The 16,558-nt window shown below is 54.7% G+C and overlaps 1 protein-coding gene across 2 annotated transcripts in view; it reads right to left on the reverse strand.

Moving 5' to 3' along the window:
* Positions 1-16,558, reverse strand: part of HIVEP3 (HIVEP zinc finger 3) — a 130,288-nt gene that overhangs the window by 12,472 nt on the left and 101,258 nt on the right. For both annotated transcript variants that reach the window (XM_082614036.1, XM_082614035.1), the window contains exon 5: positions 2,297-2,472. In XM_082614036.1, coding sequence (XP_082470162.1) covers positions 2,297-2,472 — 176 coding nt within the window. The remainder of the gene's footprint in view (positions 1-2,296; positions 2,473-16,558) is intronic.

Genomic DNA, 16,558 nt, shown 5'->3' on the forward strand with positions numbered 1-16,558 from the left:
GGGCCTTCAGGGCTCCACCCCAGGCTCCACCCCCAGGGCACTCAGAAGGCCTGCAGACCCTCCCCTCAGGTTAGGAGCTCTGGACCCTCCAGGGCTGTGTGCCGGCTCAGAGGGACCCGGGGAGGGACGGCAGATAGCTTGGCATGTAGCTTCCAATGCAGGAATCTCCTGGAAAAGGGGTGTTCCTGCCAGGGACCCAGGCCTCTCTCAGACCTGACAGAAAAAGACCAGGCCTTTCCTCTCAATAAAGCCAGAGGGAATTGAATAGGGATTGCTCTGGGAGACTGCTCTGGCTGGGAACTCAGCCCCATGGGTCTCTCCAGTCTCACGTGACAGGATGACGGTTCTCCACGGTGGTGGGCAGCTCTTCATGGCCCTGGGCTGGGAGGCGCTCTCAGGACTGGGCGCTTCATGCTGAGAACAGAATGGTGTGGTCCCCTGGACACACCCTGGGAATAGGGCCAGCAGTTGTGATCCACTCTGGAGGCCACCTGGTTGGCCACCTGATTTTGCCACTCCTTCTAGACAAGGGGGCAACTGCTCACAGAGAGGAAGGTGGTGGGGGTGATGCCCAGGAGGCAGGGGTCCTGGCTTATAGTTACAGCTCCGGCTTTAACAGTCATTTCTGTTTTGAGGGACCCATTTTCTGCACCGTCAAGTAGGGCTTGGACAAAAAGGTTTTTGGTGTTCAGAGTCAAAGGCCGTTATTTGAACTGTTGGTGGATTATTCCCATCTCTCTCCACCATAAAGTCCCAACTGGCCGCCTAAGGCCAGAGAAAGTAGGGTTGTAGGGGGCATGTGTGGGACGGAGCCCATGACCAGGACCGAGACATGCTAGGTGAGCTGTCCTGGACATGGCAGGGCTCCAGGCCTATCAGTTCTCTCTGAATGTCTTTTGGAATGCTGCTGATGAGACACCAAGAAAGAAGAGGGTCAGGGCGAGGAAGGAGGATGATCACCTCTATTCAAACCAAAACCTTGGTGGGAAAGTTTGAACTCCAGTTGAGAATGATGGTGAGAGGACAGACGAGGGCAGCCTAACGGGGTCAGGAGACCAGAGATGGACACCCGGTCAGAGAGGGGGCCATGAGCGAGGGGATGAGATAAACTGCCCCCTGACCTAGCACCAAGAGAACGGAAGGGGCCAGCAAGAGGAGGGGGAAGGAAGGGAGGCTCAAAGACCCGGAGGGGCCCTCCTCAGAGCCACTGCCCACTGCTCTTTCTGGGAGCAGCTTTACCAACAAAAGGAAGGTCAACAGGCGTCAAAGCTCTCCAGTTCCATCTACTGAAAAACCACGTGGCTCTGGTGGGGGATGGTGTGGAGGCCCCCAACTTGCCCAGAGGAGAAGGCAGGACCCTCGTGCCCAACCCTGAGCCAGGAAACTGCGAAGCACAAGAGGCTGAAGCCACCAGGGGTTCGAGAGCCCCAGGCTTCCCTCTGAGGCACCTCAGTCTGCTCAGCTACCAGGAAGGAAGAAGCGGGTTGCGACGCCTTTCCTGCCTGCCCTGTGGGAGCAGCCAACAGAAGGAGCAGAGAAGAGCTCGGTCCAAGTCTCGTGGACACAGCCTCACTGGTCCACACCCGGGTCCTGGGTGGCTGCAGTGGCCCTGGCCACCTCCATCACCCATCACAGCGCTCTGGTTGCGTACCCTCACCGGCCAGTCTTCCTTCCTTTCACAGGTGACTGCCAGAGCCTGAGCTGACCCTGCTGTGCAGTGTCGGGGGCAGGAATGACAGGGCTGCCGTTCGGGGGTCGGGGAGAGCCCGGCCCTGTGTCAAGAGGTGCAGAGAAGCTGGACGGAGCAGGAACGTGGTCTGAGTGGTGAGGCGGGGTGGAGGCAGGGGCAAAGTCTGGCATGAGAGGTGACCATGCGAGTGTGTTAAGTGGCTCGGGGTGGAATGGATTTCCAAACTCAAGAGCGGCAGTGACCAGTGTGGATGCTGGAGCTCATCAGGTCGGTGGATAAAGGGCTAAGGAGACATGCAGAAGGAAGGGGTGATGAGATCAAATACGAAACCAGGAACTGTGTGCGAGAGTGCCACTGCCTGGCTGTGGTGGGAATCGCACGCGTGAAGGGTGGAGGGGCCGGCGTGGGATCCAAGAGCACGGGCAGGGCAGCCGAGGGGTGCCACTGCCCAGTCTGGAAGGCGGCTGCTCTGTCACTGGGGAGCCCAGGAATCGGGGGTGCCCAGGCGCCAGGCAGAGAGGTCCGGGCCCCGGGCTCTGTGCTGGGGCTCCCAGAGGGGAGCTCCCTGCAGCGGGCAGGGCCAGTGCCCCGCTGACCGTCTCTTACCTTTGGTTTTAAAAGCAAAGTGACAGTGCTTGCACACATAGGGCCGGACGTCAGTGTGGGTGCGGATGTGTTTCTTCAGCATGCTGGGCTTCTTGCAGCGAATTCCACACTCCTCACAAACATATTTCCCTCGGCCGCGGCCTCGCACATATACATACTCTTCGTTTGATTTGTACCTATGAGCAACAGGCGTCATGGTAAAGGAACAAAAAAGTAGGAGAAGAGGCAGGTTCCCACCTCAGAAGATGCGCGCGCTTCCTGGCTGCATCCAGGATGCCCTTAGGGGCATCGGGAGAGGAGGACGCGGAGCAGAGAGAACCACGGGTGGGGGGATCCGCCACGGAGCCCTGCACCTGCCCGGCCCTCACACAGAGGGGCTGCCCCCTTCTCTCCCTCAGAGGCGGCAGACCCTGGTGCTCCCTGCCAGGAGGGAAGCCACAGGGGCACAGAAGGCCTCTGGTCCAGACCCGGCCTCGGTGCCAGCTTCTGCTTCCAAAGAGCAGCCGCTCTGGGCCACCGTGTAACAAAGAGAGTGAAACAGATAACGACCACAGCTCTGGAAGCCACCATGGACAGAGTGCTCACTCTGTGTTGGGCACGTTGCCCGAATTCAATCACAGTCTCCACGAAGAGCCCTTAAGAGCCTGAGGCTCCCACAGCCAGAAGGGGACAGAACCTGAGCTGAACCTGCCTGCCCCAAAGCCTGTGCATCCCCCACGAGGGGCGACACGTGCGGAAACAGTCTGCTAGGAGGCCACCCAGACACGCGTGTGAGAGGGGAGGGACGAGGGCTTCATCATTTCCCGGTCCTCAGAGGCTGAACACCAGGGGCCCTGCACTCTCTCCCCTGTCTCATCTCCAGCCGAGCCAGAGCTCTCAGGACCCAGATTCCAGCCACCTGGCCTCTCACACGGCCTCCAGGGATCACTCGGGGTCATAGCGGGAAGTGCCAATAGCTTTCAGGAGCCTCCTGGGGCGGCTGGCCCACCCGCTGGGCCTCAGCGCCACTGCGCTCTTGGCCCAGAACCAGAATGTTCTTATTTCCACTTGGAAGGAACCCACGAGTCTCACAGGCTCACTTGATACCCTCCCTTGTCAAAATGCCGTGCTGGTCTAATGCTGTGGATGTGTGAGTGTCTCGATGGGGATGTGGAAGGCTGCGACGGGGTCCAGGGAGGGGATCCTGGCGTAATTCCAGGAGAAGAGCTTTCTGACTCATGAGGCCTGAGGATCTGAAGGCGCGGGTGCCTTGGGAGAGGTGTGGTCTCTTGGCCTGCAGGAGGCCTGCCTGTGCCCACACTCACCCTGCACGTCACCCCCTGGCCAGGAATTGGCACCCAAACTCGGGGGTGGGGTGGTGCAGAGAGGCAGGAAGGGGCTCGGGGGGAGGTGAGGACGTGACAGCGGCTGGGACTCAGTCCTGCTCCGCTGGGGCCATCAGCTTACAGCTGAGAGGACGCCGCAAGGATGGGCTTGCAGGAGGGAACTCTGAGGGAGGGAGCTGGCAGGCAGCGGCACAGCGATCACCAACACACATACACATATACTCACACCACCTCCCCACTCTCACACGCAAACACATGCACTCACACTCACACACTGACACACACACTGGCACACTCATCCCTACCCACACAGTGACACACAATCTCTCTCTCTCACACACACACACACACACACACACGCGCACGCGTGCCCACGCACTCACGCACAGACTGGTCTACAAGAGTACAAGTACAAAGCCTCAGCTTTGGCCAACCGGTGCCTCTCAAGTTGTCTAAAACCACCCTTTCTTCCTATTACGGGTCCCGATGGGCCAGTTTTAGGCGCCCAGTCCTCAGACAGGGGGCCAACTCTTGCCCTGATCCAGGGCAAAGCACCATCTTGCTTTCAAGGGGAGGCGTGGAAGGCCATGGGGGGCTAAGGGGAGAGGGACTCATTTTGCTTTTAGGGAGAGCACCCTGGGGGCAAGCAGGGGGTGTCTTGCCTCCCCGTGCCAGCAGTTCACCCTCACGCAGCACGCCCCCCAAACCTCAACCAGCTACCTGTTTTTTTTGTTTGTTTGTTTGTTTTTTTTGCGGTACGCAGGCCTCTCACTGTTGTGGCCTCTCCCGTTGCGGAGCACAGGCTCCGGATGCGCAGGCTCAGCAGCCATGGCTCACGGGCCCAGCCGCTCCGCGGCATGTGGGATCTTCCCAGACCGGGGCATGAACCCGTGTCCCCTGCATCGGCAGGCGGACTCTCAACCACTGTGCCACCAGGGAAGCCCTAGCTACCTGGGTTTTAATTCCTAGGTCCCCTTTTCCCCCCGGGACCCAGTCTGAGCTGGGGTGCCCTTTTCCCATCTGGAGAAGAAAGAAGCGACAATGGCTTGGTTTCCCCTTGGCACTGGACACCAGCCTCCATTTGACTCTGCTTGGCGGGTCCATGACAGCCCCCCACTTCCAACGATGATGGCGCCGTCGGGGTCCCCCTTCCTTCACCCCCTCCTACCCAGGCCCACAGCCGCCTGACTTCTACCACATGTGGGATTCCCCCTGTGCTTAAGCCAATTCAGAAGAAGGCCGTCTACCTTGGCTGTTCTCAGCCCCTTCGTTCTCCTTCCATAGCGAGCTTAAACCACCTGCGGTCGCCTGAATGGAGACACACACACACACAGAGAAAGGACTCTGCTTGACCCTCAATGGGTGGTGCCCTGACTTGGGGGTGGGGTGGGGAGGCATGTATGTAACCCCAGATACCACTTTGTCACACTCCATGGAAGGTGCACAACATGCTGGGTAGCACAAAGGAGGAGCCTGGGCTGGAAGGGGCCAGAGAGGATGCTGAGAGATGGAGGCAGGAAGGCAGGACCCCAGGCAGGGACCCCAGAAGCAAAGGCACGGGTGCTAAGAGGACTGGAGTGTTTGGTGGGCAGGACAGGCTGGATCACCATCGGTCTTGAATGCCATGCTAAGAAGCTGAGACTTGATCAAAGTTTTATGCTAAGAAGCTGAGACTTGATGAAAGTTTTATTAAAGATAAAGTCTAAAGAGAAGATCCTTCCTTGGCACCATGGGGAATGGTCTGGAAGAAGAGAGACTTAGAATCTGGGTACAAGGCACGTGTTCTAGGACAGAGATTCAAGTCCTTCTGGACGTAGAATCTACAGGCCTTGGTGGCCATCTGGATGATGCAGGGGCCACCATGAAGGAGTAACAAAGATCGAAAGTTTTCAACTTGGCCAGCTCAAGTGGTACCATCCGCGGGCTTAGAGAGAAGCGATACAGGACCCTTGTCCTTAACTGCTGAGTGTGAGTTGAGGAAATGTCCAGTACACAGCTGGAAATCCATGGAACTCAGGATGGGACATGTAGATTTGTGCTGAGGCCCAGCGGGTGGTCCAGCCACCCCAGGAGGCTCCTGAAAGCTATTGGCACTTCCCGCTATGACCCCAAGTGATCCCTGGAGGCCGTGTGAGAGGCCAGGTGGCTGGAATCTGGGTCCTGATAGCTTCCGGCTCGGCTGGAGATGGGACGGGGGAGAGAGTGTGGGGCCCCTGGTTCCCAGCCTCTGAGGACTGGGAAATGATGAAGCCCTCGTCCCTCCCCTCACACGCGTGTCTGGGTGGCCTCCTAGCAGACTGTTTTAGCGCGTGTCACCCCTCGTGGGGGATGGACGGGCTTTGGGGCAGGCAGGTTCAGATCAAGAGAGTATGAAAACAGGAAGAGGGCAGTGAGAGGGCCCAGGAGGCACCCAAATGTAAGGGCGGGGAGAAAGATGGCACTAAAAGCCACCCCCAAGCAGAGATCTCCTGGTAGAGAACCAGGAGAGAATGTGATTTGGGAGCCAGAGAAAAGAGGTTAGAGGAGGAGGCGACCAGGAGGGTCCAGGTTGTGGATATCTGGAGGAGGGTGGCCACTGGGCATCCTGAGACTTGAAGAGGGCAGTCCTGGTTGGCCAGCCTGGAGCCTGTTGACTTCTCTGCTCCTTGAAGGCCACTGGGGTTGTACAGCTGTGTGGCTCCCAAAGGGCCAAGTCCAGGGACAGGTATGGGGCCGCTGTCCAGTGTGAGCTGGACCCTCTTTCCCTTCCCAGCGCACGGTCAGCCCCTGCAGCCTGTGCAAGGCCCCTCTCTATAAGGTCCCACCCCTTCCCCAGCAGCTTCAGGCCTCCGCCTTCAGACACATCCCACCAACACGGACGCAAGCTCAATTCTCTCGGTACCGGCCAACCCCAAACTCCCCCTGGACCTCAGCCCGCTCCAGCGACCGCTCTGTCTGCTTTCCTTCTCAGCCCGAGTCTGGAAAGGGCTGTCACGCTGGCAGAGTCACACCTCCTCACCGCCCCGGCCCAGCTTCCCTGCTGACTGTTCCTGCCAACAACACAGACTGCTAAATCCAAGTGGCAGAGGCGTTATTGCCCTGTTGCTCGCCCTCTGGAGACACCTGTTGGCTTGGTGACCGGGTCTCCTCCGCAAGCTCCTTCTTTGACCCCCGCCTCCCATGCTGGTGCTCCCCAGGCACCAACCTGCACTCTTCTCCCCTCACACCTTCCCCCACGTGAGCTTCCCCGCACACGCCTGACTTTCCACCTGGATGTTGGTGGCTCCCCTGTCCCTCTCTCCAGCTCTGACCCCTCTGCTCTACATCCAACTGCCCCCTCGGCACCTCCCTGGTGGTCTTTAGGCACCTCACAGCTCACGTGCCCTGAACCATGTTTCCATGTCCCCCCACCTGTACGACCGCCTCCTGGGTCCCCGCGTCAGTAAACGGCGTGCCCGTCCCATGGTGGCCAGGCCAGCGTCCCCAGTGCCTCTACTTCCCTCAGTCTTCATTGTCAATCCATCACCACAGCCCATCAAGGCAGCATCCCTCGTATGCTCCAGGGAGGCCCACCTCCTTGCCACCACTAGCCCAGGCCACCATCCCCTCTCCTAACCCGCAGCATCCTTTCCTCACAAAACATCCAGAGGGGGCTCTCCCAAAATACACTCCTCCCAGCCCAGGGGCCCCTTCAATGCTCCTCCCACTGCTCTCAGGATAAAGCCCTGCCCCTCACTCAATGGATGCAGAAGGCCCCGGGCACCGCCTGGCCCAGTTACCTCTCCAGCTCTTCTCTTAACTGCACTTCCCCACCAACAACACTGAACATCAGCCAGTGCCTCCTGAGTCCCTTTCCTCTGGCCTTCTCCCTCCCCGCCGCCCACCCCTCCCACCTCCCACTACTGTCTGACCAGCTCCTCTTTCCTTCAGGGCTTTGCCAAAAGGCCCCTTCCTTCAGAGCCCTTTCCCACTCCCCTGGGCCTGGGGGTCCCGCCACTCCTCCTTCACGGTGCCTGTCAAGCTGTGTGTACTGTGTGGCCTCTCACAATGTCGTCCCCATTAACCCCATGCAGAGGGCACATCTGCCTCATTCCCTAGTGCATCCCCAGGGCCTAGCTCAGTGCCTGATACCCAGCAAGTGCTCGGTACTCATCGCTGCACAGAGGAAAGCCAAGCCAAGGCCTTCTTTCCTCGTGTCTGCTAGAGACTCTCAGCTGAGACGCTCCCACTCCAAGAGTCCCTGAGCACAAGTTCAGCCTGACACTGTGGGCTCCCCATGGACGCGGCACACAGCCAGTCCCCCTGTAACCATGGTGGACTGGCTGGCTGAACACTCCCCACTTTCTGGTAGGAACCACTGTGCTAGAAGTCAGAAGGTAGAAGTCAGCATGAGACCTGGGTCTGAGTTCTGGCTCCTGTGTGAACTTGCTGGGTGACCTTGGGTAAGTCACTTCCCCTCCCTTGGGAATAGTCAAACTTTGCCCTTAGATACACCAACCACCGCCACATGCCTGACGTCATTCAGTCCTCCCATCAGCCCTTTGCCATTGTCCCCATTTTATAGAAATGTGAACCAAGGCCCAAAGAGTTCAAGTGACATGGCCAAGATCACACCATCAGCGATCTTTCCACTTATCCCTGTCCCCACACAGATGCTGCACGAATGCTTTTAGGTGATGCTGACCAAGTTTCCTTAGCACCTTCTTTCATGGAGATTCTCAGGGGCCTGTAACACCGCAGACAGATGAGAACGGCATCACTTTCCCTGCAGCCCTTCCTGAAAGGCCACCAGCTCTGGGTGGGACCGAGGGTGTTGACAGCTGCAGAAAAATGCCATGCAAAGAGCCAGGGAAGGAAGCCAGAAAAGCATGGTGGGGCCCCCAGGGGCATGGTCCTGTCTCCTAGGTCTGCTGGCCCCCCCAGCCTCCACCCAAGGCTGCCCTTTGGAGGCCTGTGCCACAGGTTGCCCTTCACCCGGTGAAGAAGCGCCCGCCCAGCCTCCTGCCTGTTCTGAGCCTGCAAGACAGTTCACCGCCTGGGTACAGTTGACTCATGGCTCTTTGAGCCCCACCACCTGCCTGTCTTCTGCTGATCTGACAAGCCAGGGATGTCAGCCAGTCTGGAAAATGCTTGGTTTTGTTCTTAAAAAAAAAAAAAAAAAAGAGCTGTTTCTGTGGATTCCAGAATGTCTTAGTTAAAGGGGCCTTGAGCTTGACTGCCTGAGGTCACGTAGCACCAGGGGTCCTGGACCCTCCCATGGAAGCAGCTTTCTGTTCCACTGCCTTGGGTCAGGAGGTAAGTGAGGCTGCCAGGAGGGGTGTGGAGCTGCCAGAATCTTCTGGGTCTCTCTTTTTTTTTTTTTTTTTTTTGCGGTAAGCGGGCCTCTCACTGTTGTGGCCTCTCCCGTTGCGGAGCACAGGCTCCGGACGTGCAGGCTCAGCGTCATGGCTCATGGGCCCAGCCGCTCCGCGGCATGTGGGATCTTCCCGGACCGGGGCACGAACCCGTGTCCCCTGCATCGGCAGGCAGACTCTCAACCACTGCGCCACCAGGGAAGCCCTTGGGTCTCTTTTCATTCTTATGCTGCAGGTCTAAGACTCACGGACTCAAAGGAAAATAAAAAAGAATCTTGCACAACCCCTTAATCAGCAGGGTCTTATTATTTTCATCTAACGGAGAAGGAAACAGAAACAGAGAGGTTGTGTGTCTTGCCCAAAGTCACAAGGCAGCTAGAAAGTGGCAAAGCAGGGACTGGAACCCAGGTCTGACCCCAGCGCTCTTATACGTGACACAGTCTGCCCTCCTGCCTTCAGCCGCGCCTCTTCCAATGCTGCAACTGGAGATGCTGAGCTGCCTGACTCTTGATCATTCAGCACGTGACCCCTTGGGTTGTGGCTCTAGACTCTTGGCAGGCATTTCTGAAACCTGAAACTTCCACCAAACACTTGGGAACTCAGAGCACAGCTCCCAAAGGAGGTGACACATCCCTCTGCTCCAGATTCCAGAAGAGGGGATGCGGTGGAAATTAAATGGCATTTCAGGCAAGATGATGGGTGAGTTGTTGTTCTTGGACTCTGCATATGACGAAGACTCAGCGATGAAGCTGCTCTATGAGGTAGTGAGCTCCCCATCACTAGTGCTGTTCACCCAGAGGCCAGGCTGGGAGGCCCTAGAGCAGGAGGGAATGAGTGGTTATGGCAGCTCACTGATAGAGGCAGCCTTCAGTGGATTAGCCTGTTTGCTCCTGTAACAATGCTGTAAAATGCATATATTTATCCTTCAAATATTCCATATTTATCCAAAAAATATAAATAGATATATTCATTCCTGACCAAATGGAGGCTCAGGGCACTAGATGGGGGTGTGTGTGAGCTGGCTACATGACTGCGCAAAACAGAGGAGGTATAAGGAGGGGGGAGGGGTCGGGATTGAAGTGAGCTGGAAGGCAGAGTACAGTCCCTCTCTAAAGGAACAGTGGATACACCTTTCCAGCCAAGTGTTGTATGAGGCTGTCAGATCTTCCAGGTTTTCAAGAAAACCACAAATCCAGATTTTTAAAAAACTAATAATATTAGCATACACTTATATAGCTCTTACTGGGTGCCAACCAGTATTTTAAATGCTTTGCATACCTTTCCTCATTTAAACCACAAGGCAGCCCCATGATGCAGGGACTCTAATCATCCCAATGTACACATAAGAAAATGGAGTCACAGAGAGGTTAAGTAACCTGCCAAAGGTCACACAGCCGGTAAGTTAACAGAGTCAGAATTTGAAACCAGGTCACGTGTTACAAAGTTCAGGTGCTTAATTGCTATGAAATTCTAAGACTTAAAATCTCCTCTTTTGGGATTTCTCTGGTGGTCCAGTGGTTAAGAATCCGCCTCCCAATGCAGGGGGACGTGGGTTCGATCCCTGGTTGGGGAACTAAGATCCTGCATGCCACGGGACAACTAAGCCCACGCGCTGCAACGAAGAGTCCACAAGCTGCAACGAAAATCCCGCATGCCGCAACTAAGATCTGACGCAGCCAAAAATAAATAAATAAATATTTTTAAAAAATCTCCTCTTTTAAAAACACAGTTTAAGGCAAATAAAATAGAAGAGGCAGAAATAGCCCAGAGCTAAACTTCTGGCTCAAAGAGATTTCCCCAAGGTCATGCGGCTAGTAGATGCCGGTCTGACCTTCAAACCCATGACTTCTCTTTCCACCAAGCTTCATTTTTCTCTTAAATGAGGGGAGAAACTCAATGACCTCCGAGTGACCTTCCTAATCTGAGCTCCTAGGAGGCTGTTCTGCATGTATATTATTGACATTTTCATATATCAATATTTTATCATAAAACTGTCACCTCTTCTCCAAATTTGGATATTTTTAAGTCTTGTCAAATTTCTGTTTTTATTATGATCTTGTGGCCAAATATGCTTTCCCCCAGGGGCATACAGCTTGGATATAATCATGCAAAGCGAGAGGAAGACGCGACCAGAAACGTCCACACTGTTGCTCGGAGGCCCACTTTTGCGGGCAGCCTGTGTCCCATGAAGTGAGGCTCAGGGTCGGCTCCTGGCAGTCACTGGCCCCCAGGAGGTCCGGTCACAGCGAGCCCACCAGCTTGTCTGCAGTGACGCACTGCTCTCCGGGTGAAACTCAAAAAGGAAGGGATGTCTGTGGGAAGAGGAGCAAGTGCCAGTTGGCACTGAGCTGTGTATTTGCTAAAAATATTCAGTTGCCAAGAGGTCGGGAACACACCCCTTGGTGACAAATGTACTGGGGAGGCTGAGCTGTGGGTCATGGGGGAAGTTCACACCGGGTTCTGGGCACATCCCAGACTCTGGTTTTGTCAGGGTTCTGCAGAAATCATATCACATCACTACATCCGGGATGGAGGGCATTTAATGTGCTGTCCAGGGACAGGCCTGCTGTGCCCGGAATTCCACGGCACATATGTAACACAAGCACGGGCTCCGATCCCACCAGCGGAGGGTCTATTTTAAGCAGTATTCTTTGTATTTACTCAACAATACTTACTAAGACCTGGTCTGAGCCTGGCTCAGAAACGCAAAGCTAAATAAGACTCTGACCTCAGTCTTGAGTGTGAATAACAGGTACTTAAAAGACTGTAAAACAAAGAGGTAGAATCCGTAACCCAGACAACGCACAAAGTGCCATGGAGGATCAGAGGAGGACCAGCAGGGTGGGTCTTAGGTGGCTTTTGCAGAAGAAATGCTTTTCATCCCGGTCTTTCTGGGTGAGTCGGGTCTGACTGGTGAGACTCCTGCTTTGGGAGGCCCCGTCTGGTGCGGGGTGGAGGATGGTATGGGCTGACAGGCCTGGAAGCTGGGGAGTGGTGGTGTAGTTGTCTGGAGCCCCAGCCGGGGCAGAGGCAAGGGCAGGAGGAAAGAGGACACAGATTTGAGAAGTTGGGGCTGTCTGACAGAGGCAGGAGGGGAGAGCCGGTCAGGAGCCTTCTTTTACAGCTTCCAGGACTCCCACCACGGAGGCCAGCCTTCGTCCATTTTGAAGGTTTGCATTTGTGCCATCTGGGCCCTTTCCTCGCTTTTCCTGGTGTGAGTTTTCATTCTAGGGGGACATCAGCAATCGGCATCAGCTACCCGAAGACAGTAGCTCAGGGGTCTGATGCCCAGCACCGGTCTAAGGAGAGGAGGTGACTTTTATTCTAAAGAAATGGATACGATAAGCTGAGACGCTGTGCAGTGCATGACCAAGTGCAGAAGCCCAAGAACCATCGAGCAGGCAGCCAACCTGCGCTGAAGCCAGCTCAGGTCCAAAGAATGCAGCCAAGGCCCCGTTTCCGACCAGACGGCGAGATTAGGGAGGGAGACAGGATGCCAGAAACTGGGGCTGTCGTGTTCAGAGAAATGAAACTACCGAGGAGGAGTGGACTTCTTAAAGGTGCCCATTACATAGGGGTGTCCCAGCCTCCAGCAGGCCCTGACCTGCAGGGTCTAGAACAATGACTTTCACACTGTGCTCAGGATTCACAGCCGGGGGAGACCGAGCAGCAGGGTTCTGGGCCCTCACCTGCCCCACCACACTGAGCTGCTTTTCAGAATAGGCATCTATGTAAACTGAACTTTGTAAAAAAGAGTTCTGTGAATTTAAAATCAATTTGAAATTACTGTTAAAGCACAACCATGCTCGGAAGGACCTTAAAACCTCTGACTTCCTGGGTGGGAGGGGCCTCGTGCATCCTCTGATGTGGTCATTCTCAGGGCAGCCCATCCACACCCCACCACAGGCGCATCTACCTCTGGCACCTGGGGTCCCTCGGTGTCCCAGGCAGCACTTTCCACCTCTGGGCAGCTCTCCCCCAATTAAGCTAAAGTTGATGACCTTCTGTAGTCTGAGCTCTGTTTAGTGCAAACCCTCTTTGCACACGACAGTCCCCAAAGGATGCTGTTCTACCCAAGATTTCTCTGCTCGAGGCCTCAAACAGGCGCGCTCAAGATGGATTCCAGATTCCTCCCCAGACCTTCCCAACCTCTCCAGGTTGTCCTTCTTGAGATGGGAAGGCCTCGAGCACCCAGAGACCGCTCCCCCCACCCACCCACTGTGGCTGGAGCCAGCCCGGCCTGATGCAGGACTATGGTCAGCTAGTTTCCCAGCTTCACTTCCTTGTTCCCCAGACAGGAAACAGGCCCAGAATGGGGAAGTGACCAGATCCTGGAGATTGAATGCATGTCTTATTCTTTACTAAAAAAACACTAAAAAGAAAGTCAGCCAGGGTCAGAGGTGTTTCTTTTGTCATGGAAAAAGAAACAGCTAGCATTTGTGGAGTGTTTACTCTGTGGTAGGCGTGTGTTACAGGAATTATACTGTGGAAGCCTTGGCATGATTCTATATGGCAAGAAGCAAGAATGGAGGCTGGCTTAGAAAACCTCAGGGGCTGGCGCAAAAGCCTGGCCTGTGTCTTGTGGGCAGAGGGGGATGGGGAAGGTGTTCAGTTACAGCCCTGCTCTGGAAGCAGCCCTCTGGGGCTATGTGCAACAGCAGCTTGAGGGGACCCTGACTGAGGCCATCTGTGGTAGCAGCTGATGAAATACTTGTAGACACTGGGTGCCTGATCAATGCCTGTGGGCCAATGGCTATGAGTTGCTGTGTCACCACACCCCGGGAAACCTCAGTGTTTCCTCAATGCTCAGAGATTCATGTGCCTTGAGAAGCAAATAAGATGAGAAAAGGCTGTGAACTGTATTAAATTCCCATAATAAATGCAAGGTATCATTTCTGTGCTGGGGAATACTTGTGAGGTAATGACCGTGGCAAGGCTGTCCCAAACATCTGAAGGCACTGGGGTAGCTACTGTGAGGCACATCAGACTCCTTCTCAAGAAGGGGCTGGCTGGCATCAATGGCTGCTTCAACCTGCAGAACACACAAGTGGGCTGTGTGTTCAGGCCTCAGACTTACAGACTCAAATCTTACAGGAGGAGGAAAGAGAGGCCATTCTAATTGTCCCATGACGGCAGGCACCTTCTTGGCCCTTGCTCTGAGTAGATCTGCTCCCCACCAGCTGGGCACAGAAGAGAAACTGGGCTCATGGAAAATCTGCCCACAGATACCTTAGGTCACAGGTGCAACCACTGCCAGCCTCCTGGGAGGTAGCTCAGTCCACAAGCAGAACCAAGACAGGGAGGAAGATGTGGGCTCATTTTAAAAAAGAATTTTCCAAACCCAGAGCAACAAACTTGGAACAAAGCAAGCTTGAGTGGTAGTGAGCTCCCGGCCATGGACAGTGTGCAAGCACAGACTAAATGACCTCTCAGATTTGGGGCAAAATATCAATAGATTCCTATGCTGGGAGGGAGGCTGGACTTGAGGTAAATAGGTCTAGTTGGAATCTAAGTGGACACAGCACAGTCACTGAACTGGAAATCAGTACGATAAAGGATCAGGACCCAATAAAGAAAATGCAGGGGTCATGAAAGCCTCAGTGAAGTTAACCAAACTGTCAGATTTATATCAGGATGATAGAGGTGCAAGATGGGGAGCAGCCTTAGAAGAAATTCCAAGTTTAAGAATAAAGGGATTTGGTTATTTGCATTTGAAAAACAGGAAAAAAGACTTCCCAGGGAGGGCTGGTAGACTGGACCATATGAGCTTTATGTTTACAGGTAGCCTTTCACCAACCCCTCACCTTAAATGACTGACCAAAAATGCAGCCAAATTAGCGTCCTCACCACTGGAATGTGGGGTTGAGGTCATGGCACAGACACAAGCAGGAATGGTCCATGGACGACGTGAGCTCCTGCCAACCGATCATATCTCATCTCCCCTTCAGTTAAAAGCTTTCTATGCTTTGGACAGTTCTTAGCATGACAGAAGGGCTGGATACTTTGCACAGCGGGAGACAGAGTGAGAGGCATGGCTGTTGAAAGCTTCCAGAGCGCGTACGTTGAGATCAGACTGTTGCCACCGCTGGCTGGGTTAGCCTTCAGAAATGCCATGTCTATGAAGCCTTGTCAGAGGTTAGCAGATGTGCTGACCACTTAGCAGAGAACACTTCATCTGTCCCCAGAGCAGTGAACCTGACATGACCAGGCGCCGGACATGAGAAAGCAAACCCAGAGTACGAAAATGAGGTGCTGGTCATCAGGGACATGACCCTTTTGGAATCATCTGATGTACAGGGCAAGTAGAAGCTTCTGAACCTCCTTGAAGACATTTTTCATGGACTGGGAACTACACCTCACACAGTGGGCCGTCTCCTGTGTGGCCTTTGTCACGCTCTGCTCTCCTCAGTCCCCTTACAGCCTTCACCTCTGGGAGCCAGTTTCCTCATTTCTGTTAATTCCAGTGCTCACCCTGGGGCTGCAAGTCTCAAAAGATTACAGCTTCTGACACAGTCTCAAAAGGGTCTTCTTTATGGTCTGCCTGAGTATGAAGCAACACTCTCATTGGTCAGAGCTCCATGTCACCTTTATGATCAGGTCTCCAGTCTGACAGAGTTGCCCATGATGCCTTTGCCTCTGGCTACTGGACTTGACACTACTACTCAGCCCTTTTCTGCACTGGACAGAGCAGCAGTGATAATAATACAAACCAAACATCTGTGATCCTTCAGCACTTACTGGACATCTTCCAAATTATAGGACCTCATTTATCCCTTACTAGAAACTGGTGAGGTGGGTAATGGCATTCTTCTTTTTCAAATGAGGACACGGAGGCTCAGAGAGGTAAAGTCACTTGCCCAAGGTCACACAGCCAGTGAGCACCAATCTCTCAAGGCTCCTTTTTGGATTACGCACCCTTCTGGCTCTTCTGTCTGTAGAAGATGCTGCTGACGGGAGGAGTGTTCTCCAGCGCATGGAAAGATAGTTGGGGAGGGGAGAGGACGCTTCCCCCTGCCAACTCCGTCCTACACCACGGGCCCTGGGGAAGCACCACCATCATCATCATCTGTATCCATAAGCATTCACTGGGGTCCACTCAGGGCCTGGCCATGGGCACATGGAGGGGCAAGAACAGGGTTCAGCTGGGGTTTGCCCTGCAGGTGGCTGAGAGTCAGAGGATGCAGAAAGCAGGGTCCCCAGTTAGTGGCAGGGGGCTGTGAAGGAAAGAACACAGGATTTGGAGCCACAGAGGTCTGGGTTTGAATCCCTGCTCTGTTTCTCACTACCTGAGTGACCATGGTCAAGTTCCTTCGTTTCTCTGAGCCTCAACCCTCATCTGGAGAATGTGTGTGTGTGTGTGTGTGTGTGTATACATATAAGTACTATTCAGCAGGGGATGATGAGGATTAGAAATTATATCTGTGAAGTGCTTAGTGCTGAGTTCTGTACCTGGGGCACAGCAGGCCCTCAACAGACAACGGCTGCTGTTACTACAAAGGAGGGTAGGAGAGGTTGGTGGAAGGGTAGGGGCAGCAGGGCAGGGGGACTGCCAGGTGGGACAGGGCTCCATCTAGGAGGCCATGTGCTGCATCTCAATCAGTGGT

Source organism: Mesoplodon mirus (assembly GCF_964341445.2).
Source record: "Mesoplodon mirus genome assembly, chromosome: 3".
NCBI classification, from domain to species: Eukaryota; Metazoa; Chordata; class Mammalia; order Artiodactyla; family Ziphiidae; genus Mesoplodon; species Mesoplodon mirus.